Source organism: Phoca vitulina, unplaced genomic scaffold (assembly GCF_004348235.1).
Source record: "Phoca vitulina isolate PV1807 unplaced genomic scaffold, GSC_HSeal_1.0 scaffold22, whole genome shotgun sequence".
In the NCBI taxonomy this organism is placed as follows: domain Eukaryota; kingdom Metazoa; phylum Chordata; class Mammalia; order Carnivora; family Phocidae; genus Phoca; species Phoca vitulina.
The window spans coordinates 31,359,983-31,375,970 of NW_022589725.1; the positions used below are offsets into that span (position 1 = coordinate 31,359,983).

Consider the following 15,988-nt stretch of genomic DNA (forward strand, 5'->3'; position numbering starts at 1 on the left):
TCTCCAGTTGTTTTCCGTTGGTTTGATTTATATGGAATTATTGTAACTTACATTCATAAAATGTACAAATCTTAACTGCTCAGCTTGAAAGATTTTCACATATGAGCACACACAGGTAGCCCCCAGATCCAGACATAGAACCTCTCCATCTCCCCAGAAGGATCCTCCCACAGCCTCATGTATTCCTAGGGGTGACTGCCATCCTGACTTCTGTCATCATAGATTCAATTGTGCCTGCTTTTGAACTTTATATAAATGAAATGCTAAAGGAGATACTCTTTTATGTCTGGCTTTTTTCACACAGCAATGTATCTCTGAGATTCATCCAGTTGCATCAGGAGCAACAGTGTGCTCTTTTCCATGGAATGAATCTTCCATTGTCTGAATTCCATTTTCTGAATTCCATTCTACGAATATATGCTTCTCTCCATTCCACTGGGATGGGCCTTTGGATGGCTTCCAGTTTGGGGCGATTATGAATCACGCTGCTATCCATGTTCATGTACAGTCTTAATTACTGATTGGCATGAATTTTGCCCCCCTTGGTGACCTCATTCTAACAGGGTAGTGGTCACTTATAACCATGAATGGGGCTTGTGTGACCTTTAGATAGAGAGGAATAAACAGGTGAATGTTTTTAAAGCGCCTTGACCTTGAGAATTAAGAGATCATTTACTTTGGAAAGCAATGTGATTGTTTAAAATAGTTGTGCAGCCTCAAGCAAGCCATTAGACGTCTCTAAATCTCTGCCCCCTCATTTGTAAAATAATATTAGTATTTTGCAAAAATAAAAGAGTTGTTGTAAGAATTAGATGAGCTAATAAGTAAAGCACTTACAGCCTAGCCCAACTGAAAGCTCAGTGTCAATTGCTATCATTGGCCTTTCAATGTAATGATCATTTAGGGTAAAGTCAAAGATGCTGTAACGTCATAGGGTTTATTAACACAACAGAACCAATATAAACCAAGTAGTTCGTTTCAGTGCCAGATGTCAAATGAAAATGTTTATTCTGTTTTTCTTCTTACTTTATAACCTCTTTTGCTTCAACCTTGACTTCTATAGCTATATAAAGCTCTAAATTTAAGCAAAGATCGCCTGGATATAGAGGCGGAGGAAAAAATAAATGAAACTTGGGCTGGAGAAGCAGATCATTGTGGGGTCAGCATTAACTTTGGCATGAGTTTTAACTTTCGGTTATGGGAAAATTGTTTTTCCCATGTTTGTGCATCCGGCTTAGATTTCTCTTTGTTTCTGACCTTCTAATAATAGGTGGTAATTTGGATGCATTGTGATCTGAATCAATGTCAGGCATTCCCAAAGCCAGAGAGATAACTATTTCCAGTTTTATAAGGAAGCAGATCCATGAGCTTCCAAAACAGAATCACATTAAAGTCTCATAGTTGAGGTCTGGCTACCCAGGTAGCTTTGATGAGAACAGGCAAACATTTGAGATTGGAAAGCTGATGTTGAAAAAGCAGAGAGATTATGATTATATAAGTCATCATCAGTCTGGATCTCCAGATTTATGGTCACTTTACTGTCAGCCAAGAAAGCTACTTCATTGAGCAACCATTCAAAGAAAGAGGGAAAAATAATGCCTTCCACACCTAAAGGTATTTCCAAACATACAGAAAAGTTGCAATCATGTCTACCCTTTTTCCTTATTCCCTGAACATTAGCTCTTTGTCATGTTTCATTCTCCTCCCTTCTCTTTGCACATGCATGCACACACATGCACATTTACATGCACACACATACACCCTTCTTTTTTCTGAACCATTTCAGAGTTAGTTGCAGACATTGTGTCCCTTTACCCCTAAATGCTCAGTGGGTATTTCCTAAAAACAGATATCTTGTTACAAAACTATAGTAAAATTACCACAGATTGAGTGTTCCCACTAGTACCTAACCTGCAGACTTTATTCAGATTTCATCCAGTGTCCCACTAATGCTCTTTATAGCAAATGAAATAAAAAATTTGGGGTCCAGAATTCAATCTAAGGTAATATGTGTATTTAGGTGAACTTATTTTCTCTCAAAATATTTGAAGAAATCTTAAATCTTCTCTCTTCTCTCCTTTAAAAGAAAATATTTATTTACCTGTCAACCAGATGATCAGTGGAGGGACTGGGTCAAAAGAATGTCTTCTAGAATATTCACCTGTGCTCATGGGGGAGGGGGCATAAAAGTAGTTAAAACAAAATCTATTTCATTGTATTGACTGTGCAAAAACAAAGCAAAACAAAACAAAACACCAAAAAAAACCTGTAAGAATTTATTAGGGAAGATTCACTTTCCCCGGCTTTCCAGAAAATGTGCTGGAGTGTGAGGAGTGGTGGCGCTGCTCAGTTTTGTTGGTTGGGCAGGTGTGAAGTGATAACCTCTCTGCCCAGTAGCCAATGCAGAGTTGCAGATGTCCATTCTGAGAAAGCAGACCTTGCATTTCTTCTTCCTTCAGACAATGGTCACAGTAGCTGCACTTTTTTTGGCAGATGTGGTGCTGGAAAAAGCCATGCACAAGTGCATCTTAAAGCCCCTCAAGGGGCATGTGGAGGCCATGCTGAGGGACTTCCACATGGCCGACGGCTCATGGAAGCAACTCAAGGAGAACCTGCAGCTTGTGCGGCAGAGGAACCCCCAGGAGCTGGGGGTCTTCGCCCCAACTCCTGATATTGTGGACGTGGAGAAAATCAAAGTCAAATTCATGACCATGCAGAAGATGTATTCACCGGAGAAGAAAGTCATGCTGCTGCTGAGGGTCTGCAAGCTTATTTACACTGTCATGGAGAACAACTCAGGTGAGTTGCCCAGGCTCTGGCATTTCCCACCAGGGCCAGGGACGTGGCCGGGGACATGTCAAGCTCTCAGATTCCCAGTTCCTCTTTGTTTAGATCTCTTGATTTCACCAAGCAGCTCACAAAAAATACAAGTGTCACGCTGGTGTCTGGCAAATTGGTCACTTGCAACAGATGGGTATTACCAAGAAAGGTAGCTGTTGAGGCAACAAGATTCTTGTGTGATGCCGATTTGTTAAAGATTTAGTTCAGGGCAGTGGATGCGGCTTCTGTCTTTGGAGACTGACGTCAAATCCTAACTCTGTGAATGAGTTCATTAACTATGGGGCTTTGGCTCCCTTAATCTACTTCTAAACTGAAGTTTCTATACCTGTCATTGAATCTGACCCTGTCCTTCATAAAGCAGGGATTAGATGAGGCAATGCAGGCATAGTCCCAAGCACGATGGAAATATTAGCAATTATCATTACTACATTTTGGCCAGTGAGGTTTTGTGTCAATGATCTACGTCCAGCATGGGTCAAACACGGAGCAGTCAATAATGATAATGACTTCAGTACAACCATTTCATTGGTTCTCCCTTATTTGCTGAAGCAATGTCATTGAATTCACAAAAGAATTACATGGTTCGAAAGTAAGTCCTCGGATTTCCTCAGTTCTGCTTCTTATAGACCCAGGAGTCACCATGATTCATGGCTAGTGATTGGACCCTGCATAGTACTGGGGTTTCGGTGAGCCTGTGATTGACTTTTCCTCTAAGTAAAATTGCTTCATGGAAAAGCAACAGAGAAAAAACACAGGCTGTATTAACCACCACTTGGGTAGATGGGAATGTGTGTGCACTTTGCACATTGTTGGGCAAAGACATTAAAATGTGAGCTCTTGAGCCGGTCGTGATAGTGTATGAACATCACCTCTGAAATTCACAAACATATTTCACGTACAAGAAGGGTATTTTCTGTAGTTCAGACAAGCATTTGTATAAGTTCTAAAATGGTGTCTGCACAGGATTGTGCTCTTCTGATGCACAGTTTCTCAGCCTTAGCACTAATGACATTTAAAATGGATAATTCTTTATTGTGTGGGCTGCTTCCTGTTTGGAGTTTATCGGCATTCTGGATGTCATTTGCACCCTACCCTCTAATCATGACAAAGAAAAATGTCTCCAGACAATGCCAGATTCCCCTGGGGGGGGGGGCACAGTCACCCCAAGTTGAGACTCACTTATATAATGAAAAGTAGCAATAAGGACTAAAAAATTTTTTTGCAATGTATTAATTGTATGTATCTATTTGACATATACTGAATTTGCACATTTAAATAAATTAACTGTGTGCTCACATTGAACAGAGCGCAAAGTTTTTTCCTGGTCAGAGTTTGGTCCTGTCATTATGTTGATGATTAATTTCCACAGAAAGCAGTGAGCAACACAGTAGAATTCACAAAGGATTAACATAGTAAGTAGATATTTAGTAAATGTTTTATAATACTACTTGCTGAAAGTTAAACTATTTGCAAGTACTCTGTTCTGTTGTATAACTTGATGCATGTCATGAAAGCATGGAGAAAATCTTTCATGTGTCCGTTGACTCGCAGACATTTCATTCTGAAATTGTATGTTAGGGCTGGTCTCTGACATGAGCAGCCAGGAGGGTCACAGGCTGCATAGGATTCCAGAAACACCCACCTCTGTTTATGAATAGCACATTTCCCCAGATGACTCCTAGCTATCTAATAAAAGCAGTATGCGTAGGCTATGAAAGAAAGAAGTGTTGGTAAAAATATTCCCATCTTCCCCTTTCTTCCGATCCCAGGGAGGATGTATGGAGCTGACGACTTTTTACCAGTCCTGACCTACGTCATAGCTCAGTGTGACATGTTGGAACTTGACACTGAAATTGAGTATATGATGGAGCTCTTAGACCCGTCGCTGTTACACGGAGAAGGTAACAATCGCTTGAAGCCATGGAAGGAGCTGGGGTGCCTTTTTTTTATTTTGTTTTCATTTTTTTTTCTTGAAGTGAAATTCACATAGCAGCAGATTAGCTATTTTAAAATGAACTATTCAGTGACATTTGGTACCTTCACAGTTTTGTGCAGCCTACCACCTCTCTTTTGCCCCAAATAAAATAATAGATTTTCATCACCCCAAGATAAAACCCCATGCCCATTCAGCAGTCATGGGGGTGCTTTTTTGACATTGTAATGGTTAACTATGGTTTTATTTTTTTTTTTTTAATTTAAAAGAATGTGCTGACTCTTTTCTAATTATAAAAGTAATTCATATTCATTGTAGAAAATATAGGAAAGTCAAAAAACTAAAGAATAGAACCGGGCCATAAATATACTTCACCGAGATTGGTTAATTGCGATAAAAAAAGTACTCAATAGAAAAAAAAATGCCATTTTTAAAAAGAAATGGTTTCCTTAAGGAAGAAGGAAGGTATAAACCTTTATGAGAGAATATGTTCACTACCAGAAGAATATCCTGTTGTTCTATCAGTGAGACGGATGAAGGCTGGCCTTTTGTTTTCATCTGTTTAAAAAATTTTGTTCTCAAGATGAAAACAGCATTGATTTTCTTTTCTATTTAAATAATTGTATCTGCTCACTGCTAAAATACAAATGCAGTGGAGTAAAGTTGCTTTCAACTTACCTTGTCAGTTCGGTCTCCTTCTTGTACCTGCCTGACCCCAGCATGTCTTAGCAGAAGTTCCTTCTCCTTGCACATTGGTTAGGTATTTTATCCTGGAAATAATTGGGATGTTTGTCATTGTGGTGCACAGCCTTGAAAAGCAGAAATAACTGGGGCTCTTATGTGAGCTTGTCTTTTTAAAGGAGAACGAATCAGAGTCTTTGCATTGTGAATTCCGTTAATCCATTTTCATGAGCCCAGATGGCCCCTGAGTGGTGAATTGTTGCATAGAACTGTTTTTGTTTTTTGTTTATTCTTTTCTCTGCTGAGTTTTAGTCTGGCCTTAAGTAAAAAGGTCCATGTGCTGATTGGATTCTGCAGGGTATGTGTCATACCGGGATTTTCCTTCCCTGGAGGGGAGCTGAAGTGCATTGTCACCCCCAGAATGTATCTCTTAACCCCCTAAGTCCTCAGTGCTTGGCCTTTTTTTCCAGAGGGTCTGTCCTCCCAGGAGCCCCCAAGGTACAAGGTATACCCTTCCCACTCCTTGAGGGATAGTGCTGACTCAGGATTAGTGATGAATATCTTTTCATCCTATTCCCCCACCCCAGAGAGATATAAATGAACTTCTTTGATCCCTTTAGCTTCTCCCCCATTTACCCCTCCCCTCACTAATATTCATCACCCTGGAACCAGACATTCCATGATGAACCCCCAAGATCCTGCCTGGAGCTTTCCTCTCCTGTTCTGGGATTTAACAGGAGAGGGGAAAACGTGTGGTTTTGTCCAAGGACCAATAGAAGCATACCTTAGTCTCTATGCTCTGCTTTCCCTTCTTCTACTGCATTATTATTACAATTTCATATGCGTCTGGGTGTTGTTTTAGTTTTAGTTGTTTGGAGCTCTAATCATGCTTAATTCTAGGAATGAGTATGTCAAACTCTTGGGACTTTGGGAAAAGGGCATGTCGGTTTCACTCAGAAAATTACCATTCTGTAGCTGACAATGTATACTTAGGACAAACATATGCTTACATCTTGTGGCCCGAGGACTGAGACAGCGCCTTCCTGCCACCCGTCCCAGCATTTCCGCAGAGCGAGGCACTGCCCTGGGCACCTGTTGGTGACAGATGGGCAGGTGGCTGTCCTCACCTCCAGGAATCACATAAGAGAGAAAGACGAGGACCCAGAGAGTGAACGTTTGGAGCCGCCAGTGAGCTTGCACTTAAACTAGAGCCCGCCTCCACTTACCGTCTTGGGCTTCTTGGCTTCTTTCCTTGGGAAAACAGGCCAGCCCAGTCGGGTTGGCTGCAGTTACAGACCCGGCCTGCACGTCAGGGACCTGAAGCTCTGCAGACCCGGGGGGAAGACATGCATTACCAACCCAGCCCTCTGCGGCCTGCCCAAAGCCCTCTTTGGTTTTGGGGGCAGCAGCCCACGTCTCTTTTCTGCTGTTTAAGCAGGTAGTTTCATTTACGGAAAAGGCGTCACAGAATCCCTCTTAAGTGCACAGCTCTTGTGGCAGGGTTATAGTTTTGCTGAAATGTAACCCTTCCTCTAATTGCATCCACATGTTTCAAAGTGTGGTCAACATTGGGCTTCCAGAATTTTGAGTTTTCTCCTTAGTGCCCTGGACAGATCAGAGCTCTGGAGTCTAAAATTTGACATTCAAAGGGAACACCCTCCCTCCCAAACTTGACTGTAATGGTCCCTCCAAGCCCTACCTCCAAAACTGACACCTCTACACAGCCTTATGTGAACGTTTACGTCCCTGCTGATTGCTCTTGAAATCCTCTGTGTAGCATTTAAATTCTGTACCACCGAGTTTCACACTCAGCCATGTGCTGATTTGTTAACGGGGCAAATATTAGTAAAAATCAGCTACTCAGAACTCTGTACTAAGGTGTGGGAGGTTCCATAGGGAACTTGCACTCAGGTGGTGGGGCCTTTAAGCTGTTCAGGGAACTCGAAACAAGTATCCTGTTGTGTACACGGGACCTGTATTGCCCAGAGTGGGCTAGGTGATGCTACACTAAGATATAACCCCCCATATCCCCGTCAGTGACCTGAAAACCACAAAGGTGTGTTCCTTTCTAAGTTACATGTCCGATGCAGTTTGCGGGGGCTGTGCTCATTTCTCAGATGGTAGACCAGTTGCCACCTCAAACACTGTCATCACTTGGTGACAAGAGAGAGAGTTCTTCAGAGTCTTGCATTAGCAGCTAAACGCTTTGACCATGAACAAAACTCATTTAATCACAACTAACTTGGAATCCTGCATGAATAAACCCGCTATACCTGTTTTCTTTAATAAATTCATAAACTTCTGTAAAGCAGGGACTCAGATTCTGTTTCTTACAAACCTGCCTCCTGCTCTGTACCTGGCTTGGGCTCACAATAGAAATTCAATAGATATTTTGACAAAAGTGTCTCTCAAGTTAAAATATGGGGAGCCCAATTAGGGAATTTTTAATAAACATTCAGGGCGCCCCCTAGTTGTCCACTAGCGTGGAGCTTACAAGTTCACCAAAGGCATCTAATTACAGTTGAGGACCAAGCTATGAACCCACTTACATGCATCTCAAGGTGTTGCGAGGCTTTTAACACTCACTAAACACAAGAAATCATTCATTAAGTGCACCCACTTGCCTTCACTTGTGAATTAGTTTTTCCTAAATGTGTTATATTAGCCCCCAAGTAAGGGTAAAAAAGGGAATCAGGAAGGAAGAAGTTTGAAGAACCCATGTTATTGCGAACACACTTGTACACTGTGCAGTTCTCTTAAAGTGTTTAGTTTACTTAAAATTTAGGAAATATTAATTCCTAAAAGAAAAGCCCAAAGCAAGTATTGCCAAGAGATGTGGGGACTCCTGCTCAAGAAGTAAATGATTCTAGGCCCAGAGTGCTCGACTCCACTACCGTCGTGTGTCTCCCCGCCTCCGTCAGGCCTCAGTGCCCAGACGTTTCCCGATAAAGCACTTTCACAATTGACTGAAATAATCTAGCGATTTTGTATGTCTCACCCATCAGAATGGAAATTCCGGCAGTGAAAACGGGCGCTGTCAGCCTGGCCCGACGGCGCCCCCTAGCGCCGGCACAGGCCGGGGGTCCTCCAGTACATCCACAGGATGGACGGATGGATGGACGGACGGGCAGGCAGAGGAAGGTGGGAAGGGCGCGCGCTCTTGGACGCGAGCTTCTGGTCCCACAAGGAAATGCATATGGAGACAATAGGAAGCATGGCCTCTGATTCTGTTGTCCCCACCTGTTACCACCAGAGTATAAACCCCGGGATAACTCATTCTTTCTGCCCTTCCCAGGAGGTTATTACTTGACAAGCGCCTATGGGGCGCTTTCTCTGATAAAGAATTTCCAAGAAGAACAAGCCGCTCGGCTGCTCAGCTCAGAGACCAGGGACACCCTGAGGCAGTGGCACAAACGGAGAACCACCAACCGGACCATCCCTTCGGTGGACGACTTTCAGGTACGTGGCTGGCAGCGGCAGCTCGGGTCCCGAATGCCATCCTGCCCTCCGGGGAGGCAGCGCCGGCTCCCGCAGCTCACACGGCTCGGGGCGCCTGAGGTCCCCCCTTTGTCAGATCATCAGGCGGAAAAGGGATATTTTCAATCACTCTCTGACCTTGTTGTTTCACTTCTCTGTTTTCTTTGAATTAAAATAATAATAATAATAATACATATGGGTTTGGCCCAGGTTTTGCTGCCCTTCAGAAAACAAAGTCAGATTAAGTCGAGATTTCTCCCAGAATGTTCTGCATGGATGTGGAGCACCTGAGCAGACAGGAAGTCAAAAAGAAGGAAGCCCTTGGCACAGGCAGTGGGTATTCTATTTTATCAGCTCGGCCGAGTGCAAGTAGCACTGTGAGGCACTGCAGTTGACCTGGTCTCCCTGAGAGGAGGGAGAGGTGATGTCTTCCCTATTCTTTCTTTTTCTCTCCCCGCCCCCCTCAAGACGGAAGACTCCAGAATCTCACGGGCAGCATCGGCTCCGGCAGCCAGGTGGGGCCAGAGTTTCAGAGTAAGCATCTGAAACAAATCCTGCTTGGATCCCCATCCAGAGTTTTCCATGGCCACGAGCTGGAAGTGTGGGGTTCCCAAAAAGCTGGGTTCTCAGGGACAAAAGGCAGATTAAGGCGGTAGACTTCTTGCCCAACACAACTCTTGATTTGCTCATAGTCAGTGACATTATGAATAAGTCCGCAAATGTCTTTGAATAGTGTTTTCAAAGTTTCGAACCAGATTATAAAACCTGACTAGGTTCTGTTTCTGTGTGTCACGTGGGGAATTTCCAAGCAGGACAGATTAGTCTCTATGTCCAGAATCACCTTCCTTGCCTTTTTGTCTTCTCAATGCTCTGAAAATACTCAGAGGTTCAAAGTCAGCCCATCGTGGAAAGGCAAGATCAGCAAGTCTTTCTCCAAGATAGCACTGTTCTCAGAAATACGTTCCCAAGAGCATAAGTCTAAAAAGAATGCCTACTGCACTCCCACCCCCACTCCCTTGAAAGGGTTGTTGAAGAACTATGCATGTGTTAAATGGTTTAGCATATGCAGGCTCTTGGGATACTGTGATACTGGCTGAGTGTCAGGAAAATTCCTGAGGTCCTACAGCCTCTGAGGAGAAGAACAGAAGAAACGAGAAAAGCTCAGGTTTCCATCTCCCCGCCTGCATCTGGAGCTTCTAACCCAGGACCCCCAGATTCCACAGAGCTCCTCCCCACTGGCCTTTCTCATCCGGGATATACACACCTTCTTAGAATATAACCCAAGAGAGGAATTGTTCAGCTCAGTTGTAAAAGCAAAAACGCAGAAGCAAAGCTCTGCTTGGAACTCCTAAATCAGGGTCACAGACACGCATGATGGTCTCCTCACATTGGAGAGACGGCACACCACAGTGGTGAAGACTCTAGAACACTGGCTTTCCCACTCATGAGCTGTGTGGCCTGAAGCAAGTTACTTGTCTCTTCTGTGCCTCAGTTTCTTCTCTGGTCAACTGGGGATGGTGCAGACTTCCTTACCAAGTTCTCTTCAGGCGTCAGTGGGTTAATGCAGACTGAGAGTGTGAGCCAAGTGTTGGGGGCATTGGGATAGGAGAGGAGGGGGTTGGTAAAATGGAACATGCGTATACTCCAGGGTGTTCAAATTCAAGATTGTCAGAGCCCTCTTACACGTGCAGAGCTCGGTGTCCTTCCCAAGGGCCTTTCCTTCCACCCACCCAGTAAACCCTCAAGGTAACCACGTGGGACTCTGGGCCGAGAGCACCATTTCCCTTCACTCTGGGGCACCAGATTTAGGAAAGGGAAACGTATTTGTTTTCTGTCTGGGCGTTCTCAATGTTATCTGGTCACCTCATTCCTGGCGAAGTGGAAAATGAGAAGGATCCTGGAGAGCCTGGGATGAGCATAGGGTTCTTGATAGCAAACCCGGGCTTGGCGCGTGTGAGGTCGCAGGTTGATGGTCCGTCTGGATGGCAGGTGCTGGCGCTGTTCACAGAGCCCCGCCTGCAAGAATTCCCTTTCATTTCCCTGCAACAACCCCTGCCCTCAGTCAGCTCCATCTCCAGAGCCTTGTGGCCGACTTTTTCCACATTGCCGTCCCCCTGGAGCCTCAGATGAGGTTGAACCACCTGGAATTGCCACTCGGGGAGGTGAAAAATGGTCAAACATCAGCAGTCTCTTGTGGTCCCGGGGAACATTCTTGCCTTTATTTAGGCGTCATTAGAAGTAGTCCAAAGTGAGCCCAGTACGTGCTCTTGTATCCTCGTGTTTTAAACGTGACTTCCGGTGCGGGCTCTTTTGCTGGTTGGTTTACTTTTCAGGCTGGGGATAAACCCAGCATCAGATCCGGTTCCCACCCTTAACCGGAGCTTTCTTAGCCTGGCTTTCTGGGGGACACTAAAAGATCAGAACAGGCCTGCTGGACTTCCTGCTCCTTGTATTTATTTGCAGCACATCAGAATACAGCCACTCAGTCCGTGTAGTTCTTGCCTCCATTGTCCAAATTCCGATCAGCCTCCTTCCTCCCACCCGAGGCCTTGCATCCTGCCGGGGCCATCCTGCAGGGCCCTACTGCAGAGCCAGAGCCGGGCGCGGCTCACGAGTTAACCTTGCCCTTGCACCGTCGTGCTGGCTTATTGCTCTGACTCGTTTTCTCTTCTGATTGGTCTCCCACATCTCTCTACCTGCAGAATTACCTCCGAGTTGCGTTCCAGGAGGTCAACAGTGGCTGCACGGGAAAGACCCTCCTCGTGAGACCTTACGTGACCACCGAGGACGTGTGCCAGCTCTGTGCTGAGAAGTTCAAGGTGGGGGACCCTGAGGAATATAGCCTCTTTCTCTTTGTTGACGAAACATGGCAGCAGCTGGCTGAGGACACTTACCCTCAGAAAATCAAGGCTGAGCTGCACAGCCGGCCACAACCCCACATCTTCCACTTTGTCTACAAGCGCGTCAAGAACGATCCTTACGGCGTCATTTTCCAGAATGGGGAAGATCTCACCACCTCATAGAAGAGACGAGACTCCCCCATGGCGCATCCAAAGGGGGGTTAGGAACCTTGCCTTCTGGCTTCCACGTGCTTGTGCTTGAAAAGCAGTCAGTCACCTCCTTGGGGACCCCTCGGTTCAGTGACTAAGCCATCCACAGGCTGACTGGGCCAAGGGCGTCCTTAGCCACATTGCCCAGGCAAGGTAGCTGAGGTTCATGAAAGGGTAGGATTCTCCTTCAGAGATGGAAGAACTGCATTCGATAGTTTAGGTGTCCCGAGATTGTTTGCTACCGACCCCCCCAGCCAGGTTCTAGGTTGGCTCACACGTACGTATATGTCCTGAATAAACATTTAGGGTGCAAGCTCTTCTCTTCAATTCAATAGCAGGTGTTTGCGAAGCCTGTCCGATGCAGTGCATCAGGTATATCTCAGTTCTGTGGATGGCTCTATCTTTCCTTCCTTCCTTCCTTCCTTCCTTCCATCCTTCCTTTTTCTTTCTTTTCTTTGTCTTCTTCTTCTTTTTTTTTTTTACAAAGAGCCTTTGTGTTTTTATATATTTCATAGAAATTTTTATAGCAGTTGCAGGTAAACTGTCAGGATTGGTTTTTAAAATATTTTTGTAACTTTAAAATATTCTATAATTATGCATGTGATTTTAACATTTAATATTTGAAAAGAAATCTCTTGCTGGATTTGAGAGTATCACATTTTTAAAATGTCTCTCTTCTGTAACTGGATTTTTGGCAACTTTGTGGGGAAAGACTGCTGGATTTCTTAAAGCAATGTATTACTGACACTGGCCACAGAATGCCTTTGGAAATCTGATGTACTGTTACCTTGTTCACGCTCAGTGGTATTGTGCTCTTTTGTGTGTTAACCAAGTGATGCTGAGGATCAGGAGAGAAATGAATGTAGAGAGAGGTCGAGAGAGAAAAACAGACTAACAAAGGACTAATGGGTGAAGTCTGCGGGTTCAGACTCCTGGAAGGAAGTGGTAAAAGGAAATGGAAGGATCCACTTACGCTGAAATACTGTAAATATGCAGTGAGATTTGGCAAAATCTGTCCAACGTTATTTGCTTTTGGAAACAATTTTGGAAACCCCGGAGGAGGGAAAAAAAAATAAGGATAACACTCCCCCCACCTTTTCCACATAAATCAAAACTAACAGCATCAAATTATTTGGGGGCAGAAACCACATGTGTATAATGTGACTTCCATTGAGTGAAATAAGATGCTGTTTGGAAAAGAGGTCGCAATGCCCCCAAAAAGCCCATCTGTGTTATAAGAATGTATGGTGAAGTTAACTTTATGTTTTATGAGACCTGTTTGGGGGTGCACCAAGTATGAGGGTCCTGTATCAACGTGACCCAGGTAGTCACAAGAACATGTTATTGTACTGTGTAAAGATGCATCGTCATCTAATTTGGTTGGCTTTGTACCTTGTACCTTTTTTAGCTTTTGCTGTACATCTAGAACCCTCAGCACATACTGTGTTGTACTTCCTTTTGTAAATGATTTTTTTAAAATGGAATTTTGCACATAATACATTGTAATACTGTATGATAATCATGTGTGAAGATTTTTGAAATACTGAGTTGTCTTTTTCTTTCTTCAAGAAGCAGAAGATAATTATGCGCCACCTGGTGTTATGCAAATCTGAAATGCACACCAGGGTTTGTGGTGAGACCATCCATAGAGAGGAAATGGAAAAGTTTGCATTTTTGCAGGAGCCCATATACTGATAATGAGGCAAAAATCCAGGAGCAGAAGGAAAAGATAGTGTTCCAGTCTGAAAGGATTTCCAGTGTTATCTAGGACAGTAGGTGGCTTCATTGGACCTAGAGAAAAATCACTGTTAATCAGGAGGGCCCCAGGGACAACCCCCCACCATTCTTACGTGACCTCTGAAGTGCCCTGTCCGAGAGTTAAGTGCTCTTTCAAAATTCAACAGGGCAGGTGCTCTTTTTTGCCACCATTTTCCTGTGCTTGGAGTTATCCTGGCAGCTAACAAGTGCTTGATAGGTCCTTCTTGACTGAACGAACTTTTCTAACCCATCAGTAGGATGGATTCTTAAAGATCAGAACAACAGCTGAATGAACTGCCTGCTTTTTATATTTACAATGAATTAAAAATGGGGACAGTTCAACCCACATAGCTGTCCTCCCCACCCTCCAAATTCAGGTCATTGTTCTGGTCCTTAGAAATCAGTGCACAGCGATTTAAAGCAAACCTCAACATCTGAATGGGAGGCAGCCTTCAGTGAGATGAGCGAGAGATCAAAATAGGACAGATTCGTGTGAGCAGAAGAAAACATCACAAGACAGCCCCTGGTTTTGTCATTGGGCAATGCTTCCCTGCTAAAATTACAACATAACATGTGTCTTGACTTTTTTCCCCCCACGCAGACATTTCTCACTTCTCAAATTGCCAGGAAACAGATTTTGGTGCAGTTTGGAAGGAATAAGAGGAGGGTAAAAATACACATGATGGGTGGAGGGAGAGGAGAATGTATTTCCAAATCTGAAATTGCTATAAAAGTTGAATGCTAGCCAGAAGGAAAGATTTTTTTTTTTTTTAATGTTGTGGGCACTGCCAAAGATTCCCCCCCCCCAGGGACACAGGATAGAAATAGAAACTTAATAAAGTAGTTCAGTATTATGTGGAAGTTACAACTTTAGATCTATAAGAAAACAAAAGGCAGAAAACACAACCATGAATGCATTCATTCATAAATGTGACTTTGCTTCCATCGGGCAGCTCCTGCCTTCATTTTGAAGAGACTAGAAAGGAGAGCTTTCTGGTTATTGGCAGCACTATCTGGTTACTCCCCGAAAGTCAGAGAGAAATGGCTCAGTACATGGGACACAGGTTTTTTTAATCGCCTGGCCGTATCTGATAGGAAAATCCTAAAAATCATCATTTTTCAGACCATGTTCATGATGATGAATTTGAAACCAAAGGTGTTCCTGGTTATTTAGTTCACCCAAACCAAGTTGGAAATGTGAAAAATGTATACGACGTTGCGGATTCATGAGCGGACGGTAAGAACAAAAGGAAGAGGTGGAGGGAGGAGGAGACTATCTGGTATTTGTGTCAGAGAACAGGTTTTTATTTGAAAAAGATCTATTTTTCTCCAATATCAAAGGATGGGTGGTAGATGGCACAAATTTTTCCCACGTGAACACCAACTTTGCCAGGAGAATGGGCATGGGAAGGTTTAAAAGTATTCAGAATGATCTGGTGGAGGTTTAATAGAGTGGTACCCACTGTCTGCCCTCAAACCCCCAACCCAGTGGGAAAAGCTCCATTTTTGATTGAACCTAGGCAGTTGGGGGAATGGGGGCAGCTTCTTGTCTCGATTGTAAGATACTCTCCTACCGTGGAAGATGCCTGAATTCTGAGACACGCCACACAACAGACATTTATAATTGCATTACAGAAATGAATCATTATTTCCCTTGACCAAACACGGCCCTCCCGTCTCTCGCTCCCAGTCTGGAGGGGAAGGGGGCCCAGAGCCCACGGACCAGGGTGGTCCAGCCTGTGGCTGACCTCTGATTGCGGTTTTCCTCTGGGATGTGTGGTGGAGATGAGGAAGCCCTGCCCCTCTGTAACCAGCCCTCGGGCTCCCCGGGGAAGTGTCACCTCCCACAAGTGAAGGCGGTTCCCCTCATTTAGCTCTATTCCTCTCCTTTCCTCCCATTTCTCCCCCCTGGCTCCAGAGGGCACCTTTCCCTCCTGAATAAACTTCAGTGAGGGCCATTACAAGGCTCTTTGCCAACAGGGGGCTCTGGCTGGGCACCTCTTTTCCCCACTTCCTGCCAGAGCCTCAGAGTGTGACCCAGGCCCCCACTGCAAACGTCCGCCCCCCCCGTCTGGCACCAGGACTCGGGGTTCATGGGTCCCATTGGGATCAGGTTCTCAGCCTCGGCTGCTTCTTCAAATCACCTGATGGCCTTTAATATTCCTGATGCCTTGGCTTCCAGACCATCAGATTCTCTGCAGGTGGGGCCCAGGCAGCCGTTCTTACTAAAACTTCCAAGGTGACTGTA

General features: G+C 44.5%; 1 protein-coding gene across 8 annotated transcripts in view; it reads left to right on the top strand.

Annotated features, from left to right (window-relative positions):
- RIN2 (Ras and Rab interactor 2) overlaps positions 1-14,349 on the top strand; it is a 235,537-nt gene extending 221,188 nt beyond the window's left edge. For all 8 annotated transcript variants that reach the window (XM_032420091.1, XM_032420094.1, XM_032420093.1 and 5 more), the window contains 4 exons: positions 2,494-2,799; positions 4,611-4,742; positions 8,751-8,914; positions 11,635-14,349. In XM_032420091.1, coding sequence (XP_032275982.1) covers positions 2,494-2,799; positions 4,611-4,742; positions 8,751-8,914; positions 11,635-11,955 — 923 coding nt within the window. In that variant the 3' untranslated portion in view covers positions 11,956-14,349. The remainder of the gene's footprint in view (positions 1-2,493; positions 2,800-4,610; positions 4,743-8,750; positions 8,915-11,634) is intronic.
- Positions 14,350-15,988: the final 1,639 nt, after the last annotated feature.